Source organism: Zophobas morio, unplaced genomic scaffold, assembly GCF_036711695.1.
Source record: "Zophobas morio isolate AGI-343-1 ecotype UQ-CSIRO unplaced genomic scaffold, CSIRO_AGI_Zmor_V1 ptg000009l, whole genome shotgun sequence".
Classification (NCBI taxonomy): Eukaryota; Metazoa; Arthropoda; class Insecta; order Coleoptera; family Tenebrionidae; genus Zophobas; species Zophobas morio.
In genome coordinates this window covers 8,036,317-8,046,238 of record NW_026972114.1, presented here as the reverse complement: position 1 = coordinate 8,046,238, position 9,922 = coordinate 8,036,317, and the positions used below count along the sequence as shown (strand labels likewise).

Genomic DNA, 9,922 nt, shown 5'->3' with positions numbered 1-9,922 from the left:
ACATTAAATTTGGTACCGATTTTATATAGGTAATTGTAAATAGTGTACTTACTTCTCGCACTTTCAAATACACACCGTTCCCAAAATGAAGCAAATAATTTTTTTAACGGTTCTTTTCGCTGGTGCGTTTTGCAGCAGGGTGAACCAAGACATCATTGGCAAGTTTTGTTAAAATAAGGTAAAACTTAAAGTGAGTGAAAATATATTTTAGAGACGTCGATCGATCCCTACGTTTTTGAAGATATTATTAACAGCACTATCGAAGGCTACAGACCCGACATCCCAGATCCCCTTCTGATTGACACTTACGAAATTTCACTTCCTGCCGAAGAAGACGCAGTTATTGTGTAAAATAATCATAAACAATCAGGTTCGAAAAAACGATACTAACAGGAGCGTTTTACAGAGGCAATGGCACCATCAGTAACTTAGATCTAGCTGGACTTCAAGGCTTCCAGGTGTCAGCTTTAAATTTCGCTATTATAGGAATGACTCTAAACTTTACAATTGACCTACCGGTACTTGATTTATTTACTGACTTCGACCTAGATTTGCTTATTGCTGACACTCTGGCTATTTGGGGAGTCGGAAATATTACGTAAGATGAAGTTTAGGTTTAGTGATAGTTTAATGTTAATTTCAAAATGTATGTCAGGGTTCATCTTGACGGACTGTCAATTGACGGAAGTGGTCAAGCTAACCTCACCGGAGGGATACAAGTCGAAAATCTACGGCTAACGGTTTCGTTGCAAAATGCTACGGTAGGTTAATCTAGACAGTTATTGAGAAGTGTATGACTTTTTGCTTCCAGTTTGACATTCACGGTTTGCTTGACGATGAAGATTTAAGTGAGCTTCTGTCCGACATACTTAATGACTTAGCAGTTAACTTAATCGATGAGAATCAAGAACTGATATCGGAAGTTATTAGTCCCATTGCTGAGACTCTTATTAATGAAATTCTGGCAAGTATGTCTGCGACTACAACTGTAGCTCCCGAGACTACTCCTGTAGGGATAAAGTAGAAATGTATTTTCTGTGTTTTTGTGAAATAAAGAAAAAGTGACTTATATGTATAATGACTAATGAGTTATTAATCAGATAAAATGTCATTTCGAGCCTATTAAAAAATTATCTATAAGATACTTCATAAAAAATATTAACTGTAACAAAAAAGAGAGACAAAGATAAATGAGTCCTTACAATTTGTTGTTCTTATAAACAAAAAGCGCAAAGGTCAACATCACTGAATAAAAACCGATAGTTCTGTGTAACAGGTGTCTAAGATATACAGAACGAGACGCATAATTAGATTACAACATATACAACTGTTTACAATGTTTCACATTTTGATTGTAGCGGTTTTTGTTAATTTGTCATTTGCTAACTTTATCGAATACGACGTTAACAAAGGTAAGCTGAAACTGTTTCTTTGGTGCGTGAATAAAACCCGTCAATTTTATTTTATTTTACTACAGATAACGTACTAATTGAACCGTACGTTTTTGAAGATTTAATTAATAGTACAATTGAAGGTGTAAGGCCAGACATTCCTGAACCATTAGAAATTGAGACCTTGGATCTTACTTTTGTGGATGAAGAAGGCGCCATTTTAAAGTAAGTTATATAATTTAGCCAAATTCGAACGATGTAGTTATATTTTTAGACAGAGTTAGTTTAAAATATTAGTAAAAACTGAAACCAAGACTGATGTCCGTTTTTGAGATCAAGGATATATTTATCATGGAAATTCCATGTTAAATGGTAAAGTTTTCAAAATTCAGTAGGTTTTAGTGTATAATACATATAATTATATATTTTATTTTGTCTAACTAATTATACAAAAAATACAAATACCTTTAAGATTAGAAGTGTAAGCAGTAATGTAAGGACGTATAATCATAAACAATCAATAGATAAGTCAATAAGTTTTTCAAAGCACAAGGCAGTAGTAGTAGTACCTTACAAAAACATTTTTTTTTTGTTTCGCTAGTTTGGAAACTATAAAATATATGAGACTAACCTTATCAGAAACTGTCTTTGCGAATACTCTTTTTTTGGCAAACTCGCTCTTATTCCCAAAAGTTTCTAGCCTTCTAATACAAATAACTATATCGTTCAGAAAGTTTGCTACAACATATCTATGACCGCTTCAAAAACACGACTAACCAAACCAGGAAATTTTGTTAGGCAAGGAGGTTTCAGTAAAGCACAGGCTTAAATCCAACACAACAGACTACCCACGTTGGGTCACTATGTTACCCAAAATTAATAATTTACCATAGAGAGAGTACTTAGTATCGAGAATATCGTTTTAGGCAATGGCATACTCATGCTGAATTCTATAACCGATTCAGTTTGAATAGTAAATAATTCCAGAGGTTAATAAGGTAAATTGAATTTCGACACTAATTGTTTACATCTAATACACAATATCGGGTTGACACCATAACTGACATAATATATTATTCAAAACGTGAAGTGATGAAGTGTGTTACTATTCATTACCCTCATTAAGAAATTTCTAGTGAATCATTAACACAACACAACACATAAACTGATTAAGGTTATTTAAACCGAACTTACGTCCCCCTTAAATGCAATCAAATAAATTGAATTTTTTTCTAAAAAATCATAAAATTTGATTCAAATGTTAACTATTTATTTTACGAAAATGTAAAAGATACTCGATAAGGAGGTGAATCGAACCCACACGGGCAGAGGACGTCTCCGACAATCCTCCACCTAAGTGATTTAACCCAAGATGAAACACGTAGAAACAACAAAAACAAGGTGGATTCATAAACCGTGACTATAAGAATATATTATTTCATAATTATAAAGTTTCGATAACCTTTACTAGGCAAAATGATAAGAGGACGCTATCAAATTAGCATTGGTTAGCATTTTACCATCCTGACAATATTCTTAAATCACATATAAAATTTGACAACAATCCGCCCATTAGTTTCGGAGATTACCTCTTGACTAAAAACGGTACATATATAGACGGCAGACGACATATAGATAGACGGAAACGCTAGACCTATTTTTTTCTTACTCTAATCCCTAGAAACGTCTAGAAAACATGAAAGTAGTCATACGTTTTAGGCTTCCTATTACAATCCTTCGCTTGCGCATGGGAAGCAAGAAGCTGATTATGTTTTCCATTAGACTACATCTTCTGCAATCTGTAGCAATAAAAGTGTCCTGACTGACTAAGTGACAGACTGACCGATTCATAAACACAGAGCTTAAACTACTGAAGCCACGGGGTTTTTATAAATGTTTATAGGGTCGAAGTAGATAATGGGAATGTTCCGCCTCTCACTTTTGGACTTTACTAAATGCCCAAAGACTTACGACAAATAACACACGGATCTGTATGTCTCGTTACCTAAATGCTTCGTATCTTACTAAAAAATAAAACTACTAACTAACTAACCTATAAACCGGGATGATTGTAAATCAACAATTATCACCCGGTAAGTAGACTTTTACCGCGTTTCTTCTGTTAAAGAGCAATCTGTTCCCTTCTTTTCGCATGTAAACGTTGAATCTCAGTGTGTCCTTATCTTTTAGTATAGGGCAAATGAGTTGAAGAAAGAAAACCAGCAATTCACTCAGCGCAAATATTGAATTACTGCATGTAGATGTACAAGAGGAACTGAAATAGCATTTTTTTAAAGGTAACCTATTTCTTTATTATTTACAATTAATAAAACAAAACGAATCGTTTGCTCCATTGCGGTAGTGATTTTTGAGAATTACCATCTCTCAACTAAGTAACGGTTGAGAAACCCCGGAATCTGCCAATGTTTGGGATGGTTTATGGCTTAGGCGAACGGAGTTTTGAAATACACTATAGAAACATAAAATTTGCACAGTAGGTTCCTTTTGTAATATAAGCACCTAATATGAAATAAGTTTGGGAAATTCTACCACCAAGGGACTAAAAGGATGAAAATTTGTATGAAAATCCCGTGAGTTTTTAAGTTCGCGGGTTCACAATTTTAAATAGTATGTGGATGACCAAAATTGGTATTTTGAGCCACAATTTCAGACTTAACTGACTTCATTTGTCTGATGTTACGTGTAAGATGTTACAGTTACTTAGAGGCAAAAAATATAAATATAATATTTTAGTATATTTGACTATGCATTGGAAGAATTATAGTGTCTTAATTAGGTGTTCCTTCTCAATTTTCTTTATGGGGTGCCAAGTAGTTCCAATAAAAAATTTTGAATTATTTATTTTTCATTGTAAAACATGATATTTTAAAATTATGTTCATAAAGTAGTGTTAAATAACATAACACAAAAAATTGGTCGAAGTTTATTTCGATATAATTTTCCTCGCCTCTGAAGTACAATAAAACATCCAGCTTTTTCGAAAAATTATAAAATTTTATTTTTTGAGTTTTATTTTTTTATGAGAGAGAACCTCAACAAGTGAATATAAAAATATGTATGTAATGTTAAAGTAAATGTATGCTGTTTCAATGTTTCAAATGAGATTTGCCTTTCGATATTTTTGCAAAGACACGTATATTAATTGGCTCATTAATTTTTTTCAGTCACTCTGTATAAGCAGTTCTAAAAAATATCAATACAGTGGTAACTGATGACCATAAGGATCATATTTTGCATATCTTAGATAGGATTTATTCGGTAAAATTTTGAGGTAACGTCATCAATTTTTTAGAGGGCATAAACAAATTTATTTTGGTTAAAAATTTGGCATGCTCACGATAACCTTAAGGGTCTACAAGATTTAATGAGTCACTTGATCATTATATCTTGATTGCTAAATTACAACAGTTGGGCTTTTCCGCTCCCCTGATCGTTAAATATCGTAACTTTTATTAACAACCACTTTCTCCTACCTTGAGTGTGCCACAAGGATCGAACTTAGGTCCATTATTATTTCTTCTGCTTGTTAATGATATTGTTAATGGTCTGTCATGCGAGAAACTTTTATATGCGGATGACCTCAAGTTGTTTAGGAAGATTAAAAATATTAACGATAGCATGACTCATCAAACTAATACTCAGATTATTCTGCAATAGTGCATTCGTAATCGATTATCTCTTAACCAAGACAAATGTTTCGTTGTGTCCTATACAATAAAACTTCATGTTTTGTTATACCATAGCCAATATTGAGTTACATCGTTGTGTCAATTTTAAAGATTTAGGCATTACGTTGGACTCTAAACTCAGTTTTGCGAAACATACAGATGATGTAATAGCAAAATCTTTTAGGATATATGGTGCTATAATTTGGTGTTCCTTATATGATGTGCATGTTAATGATATTGAAGCTGTTCAACGTAAATTTCTAAAATTTTCGTGTTATTGTGTGGATAAAGTATATCCTGAAAGGGGTTGTGATCATGCTGCACTATTGAGTAGGTTTGAATTTCCAGCTCTCCAGGATCGGCGCAATATTATTGTTCCTAAAATTTGTTTCTAATTTATTTAACAACTAAGTAGATTGTCCGAATCTTCTGGACAAATTTAACTTGGTCGTACCTCGTATTAATTCACCCCAATCTCAAACTTTTTATAGTCCACAATATATAATATCTGTTAATTGCGATATACATTACGATTCGCTATCGGTTGTAATCAAGTCCTTCTTTGTCCCAGTGAGTAGTAAGATTCATAGTTTGTAGTTTTGTGGGAGCTACTATTATTATTTTAATACTTTGTTACACTTAAGTTCACTGATTTTGGAACTGCATGTTATTTATTTATTGTCTCCGGTTGATTTGAGGATAACTTTTAGGTTTTCTTGTTGTTGAGTGTAAACCTGTTAGGACTAAAACCTTATTGTCATTATTATTATTATTAAAATTTCAGAACATTTAGGTTGCAGATTAAAATTTAAATTACAAAATATCCTTATAAAATACTGACTTTTTTTTAAATCGGGTAAAACTCAACACACATTCGTAAACTACAAGTGAGGGAATATGTTATTTTATATAATTTGCAAGCCATTTACTATGTACAGTTTTGATGTGACGTCATTACATTGTTGGTGGGGATGATTGAAATTTTGGTTAGCGTTTTACTATGTACATGATTTTCATAATCATAACACAGTTTTAAGATAAAACAATGGGTTCAGTAGTCTCTAAAAAAATCGACACAGACGGTGGACAGACGAAGGGAAACGGGAGACCCACTTTTTCGTACCATGGAGGTCCTGAAATATCGAGAAAATTTGAAAGTAATCAGTCGGCCGATGGATTCTTTCTACTTCCTTAGCTTACACTCGGGAGGAAAGAACTTAAATTTGTAAATTAATGACATTTTATTATTTTCTAAAACTCAGTAGATACCAAAATATACTAGAGGCTATGTCATAAAAAATTGTGTACGGGGTCCCAGCTATCTTTCTCCAAAATTATTTTTTGATTCATAAAATGGTATTAAATTTTCTAATTTTTACTTCCCGAGTGTAAGAAGAGGAAGTATTGTAATCGAGTCCGTCGACCGACATGCTACTTTACATTTTCTCGACCTTTCATGACCCCTAGAGGACGAAGAAACAGGTCTCCCGTTTCCGTCTGTCTAACAGTCTGTCAGTCCGCTTGTCTGTCCGTGTGTCTGCCGTCCTGGATTTTTACTAAATAGATAATCTCCGAAAGTACTGGGCCGATTGTTGCCAAATTTTGTATTTATAGTAGGAATATCATGTAAATGGTAAAACGCTAACCAAAATTTGCCTAATCATCCCCACAAATAATCTGATGACGTCGCTTCAAATAGTAAATGGGTTTTAAGTTCTATAAAATGTAGTTTATGACTCCGAATTGAATTTTTACTGAAACGTCCAGATTTTTGGAAAAAAAATCGAAATTATGAAACAACATTTTCGAATTTAATTTGGAATTTGCAAAACTGAATGCTGTGAAATCTTGCAGACTGTTTACACCTATGATAAGCATTATAATATTTTAATCAAAATATATTTACTTATCCCCTCCAAAAAATTGACGACGTCAGCTCAAAAGTTTGCCGAATAAATCCTATCTAAAATGTACAAAATGCGATGAGTCTGTACTGGTGATTTAGTACTCCATTCATATTTTTTTGATTTGGATATACAGGGTCACTGAAAAAAATTAATGAATGCGTGAATTTATGAATTTATTTTATTGATTTAATCAGAAACTACAAAACCAAATGCTTTGAAATTTTGGAGATGTTTTAAATTTGTCGCAAGCATGGTAAATTTTTGATCAAAATGTATTTGCTCATCCCTCCTAAAAAATTGAAAACGCTACCCCAAAATTTTGCTGAATAAATCCTATATAAAATGCGCAAAACATGATGAGTCTGTACTTGTGATTTATCATTCCTTTCATATTTTTTGGATTTGCGTATACAAGGTGACTCAAAAAATTTATTGAATGCGTAAATTTATTTTATTGATTTAATCGGTAACTACAAAACCGAATGGTTTAAAATCTTGGAGATGTTTTAAAATTATCATAGGCATGGTAAATTTTTGATAAGCTCCAAAACTACCGGACCGATTGTATTTTATATGTATGTTAAGAATATTGTGTAGATGGTAAAACGCTAATCAAAATTTGCCCAATCTCTCTATCAATTTCGCGACATCTCAAAAATGTTTATAATAAATTTTATAAAATAGGTACTCTTGGATTTGTTTTATTGAAAACGAATTCGCAAAATCAATTTTATTTTATTTTTTAAAGAAGCGGGATTTGTGACACTGCACTTCGGGGGCGAAGGAAGTCCTGTCGAAATAACTTTCGGCCATTTTTTTTAAGTGCTATAGTAAAAATATACTTCCGGTGAATCGCTCCGTTCATTATCCCAAGTATGAAGAAGGAGGTCGTTCTTTTCCGTCTGTCTGTTTGTTGTATGTCGGTGTAGATTTTTATTAGATAAATAATCGCCGAAACTACTACATTCTTCATACAATGGAAAAACTCACTTGCAACATATGCATGCATTTTTACCTTAACTTTAACACTACAAAATGACTTACGTATAATTTTTCGAAAAAGCTGGATCTGTTACTTCAGAGGCGAAGAAAGTTGTGTCTTAATAACCGTAGAGCTATGTTTTTCTTAATATTTCGAAGATGATACAAATTGTCAGTCTGCTTGACGATTATATTGATCTGTACAAAATTAGAAACATAGTAGAATAGTAGGAACTATAGAACGTTAGTGATCATCGTAAGTTCAGTTCACATACATATATAAAATTTGGTTATAAAGAAGAAGCTTTGCTGTATATTTTACATTCGTCAAAATTAAGAGAGAAAAAAACTAGATGGTATGTTACCGATAAGGTAGAGAAGGAGATAAAATTTTTTAAAAATAATGGAGTGATAATATAGTGCTTTCAGAAGAAGAAAGCCTACAATGGATGTAATGTAGAAAGAAATATTATCTGATAAATTCACATTAATGTCAGTGCGCAAAGAGAACTACAATAATTATTAAGTTGAAATTAATAAATTGGGTAATACTTAATTGTAATAACAATATAAATAATGTAAATTACAAACACAGAATCTCCACAGGCAGAAAAGCAATAAAGCTTGCTTTTACGCACATAACATTTTTTAATTATAAGAATTTAAATAAAGTAAAATTTTATTCGTACCAAAATAATTCTTCAACTGAATAGAAAATAATGCAATCTCAACTAACATCATTAAGCATTTATTCAAAATGGCAGCTGCAATAAAATTACAAGCTACTATTTTATTTCCTGCACAATATCTGAATTTGGTTGCTTACAATTATATCGACTCATATACACACTGTATCTACAGGCAACACTGGATCACCAAAAACGGATTGTACGGTCTTTTAGGACAATAACCTAGGTCAAAATGTGCTGATAAAATAATGTAGGAAAATGGTGTACCGCAGTGTAATACTATTATTCTGATTGCTATAACAAACTCTATGCAGATCCTCTTCATACATTAATCTAAATAAGTTTATTATTATAATTTTGTCACACCATAAGCTTACCACTTAAATATTAAAACAATTTGTTTATAACACTAATTAGCCTAAACGTAAAAACCACTATCGATAAATTAAAATTGTATAAATTGCCCTTGACAAAGTATTTATTTTTCAAATAGAAAGAAATATAATATAATAATAATAATAATACTTTTATTTAAACTATCTTTTATCTAAAAATGACTATTTCTAATGAACATAATGCTGTTAATTGCAGCGGCAATGCCACCCTCTCCAACTTAAACATGCACGGACTTCAGGGCTTCCAAATCCCGTCCCTAAGTTTCGAGATTATCGGAATGATGTTAAACCTTACCTTAGTCTTTCCAGAAATCGATTTGTTTACAGACTATAGGGCAGATCTGCTCGTAGCTGGTTCCCCTCTCCTCATCTTCGGAACTGGAAACTCATCGTAATATAGCTAAATATTCTTTTTATTCGTAATGTAGTAATTATGGCTTATTACAACACAAGGGTGAATTTCGGGGACGTAGTGATTGACGTGAGCGCGCAAGTTAATCTGACTGGCGGAATATCGGTGGAAAATCTGAATATGCAGATTTACGTAGGTAATGGCACGGTGAGTAGAGAAAATAGAATTGTAATAGCTATGATTATTGACTCTCGCTTTTAGTTTGAGCTTCATGGTTTGTATGACAACGAAGATTTCAGTGAGCTCATTGAAACAGTTTTGAATGAAATGGTAGTCGACTTGATAGACTCAAACCAAGAGTTAATTTCACAAGTTTTGAGTCCTACGGTGGAGTCGCTCATCAATGAGATTCTAAAGAATGCGTTTCAGACAACCACTACGTCGACTACTACCGTCACGGTTCCGTTGTAGCTGTAAAAAATTTAAATTTGATTAAAAAATATTGTAAAATTTTTAAT

General features: G+C 32.5%; 2 protein-coding genes across 2 annotated transcripts; both read left to right on the top strand.

Moving 5' to 3' along the window:
* LOC135125645 (uncharacterized) lies at positions 1-1,078 on the top strand. The gene is made up of 5 exons (XM_064051296.1): positions 1-158; positions 212-347; positions 407-598; positions 656-761; positions 812-1,078. The coding sequence occupies exons 1-5, from the start codon at positions 86-88 to the stop codon at positions 1,022-1,024; spliced, it is 720 nt and encodes a 239-aa protein (XP_063907366.1). The 5' UTR covers positions 1-85; the 3' UTR covers positions 1,025-1,078.
* A 206-nt stretch (positions 1,079-1,284) lies between these two features.
* LOC135125644 (uncharacterized) lies at positions 1,285-9,922 on the top strand. The gene is made up of 5 exons (XM_064051295.1): positions 1,285-1,412; positions 1,478-1,616; positions 9,249-9,443; positions 9,506-9,611; positions 9,666-9,922. Exons 1-5 carry the CDS (start codon positions 1,337-1,339, stop codon positions 9,873-9,875), a joined length of 726 nt encoding a protein of 241 aa, XP_063907365.1. The 5' UTR covers positions 1,285-1,336; the 3' UTR covers positions 9,876-9,922.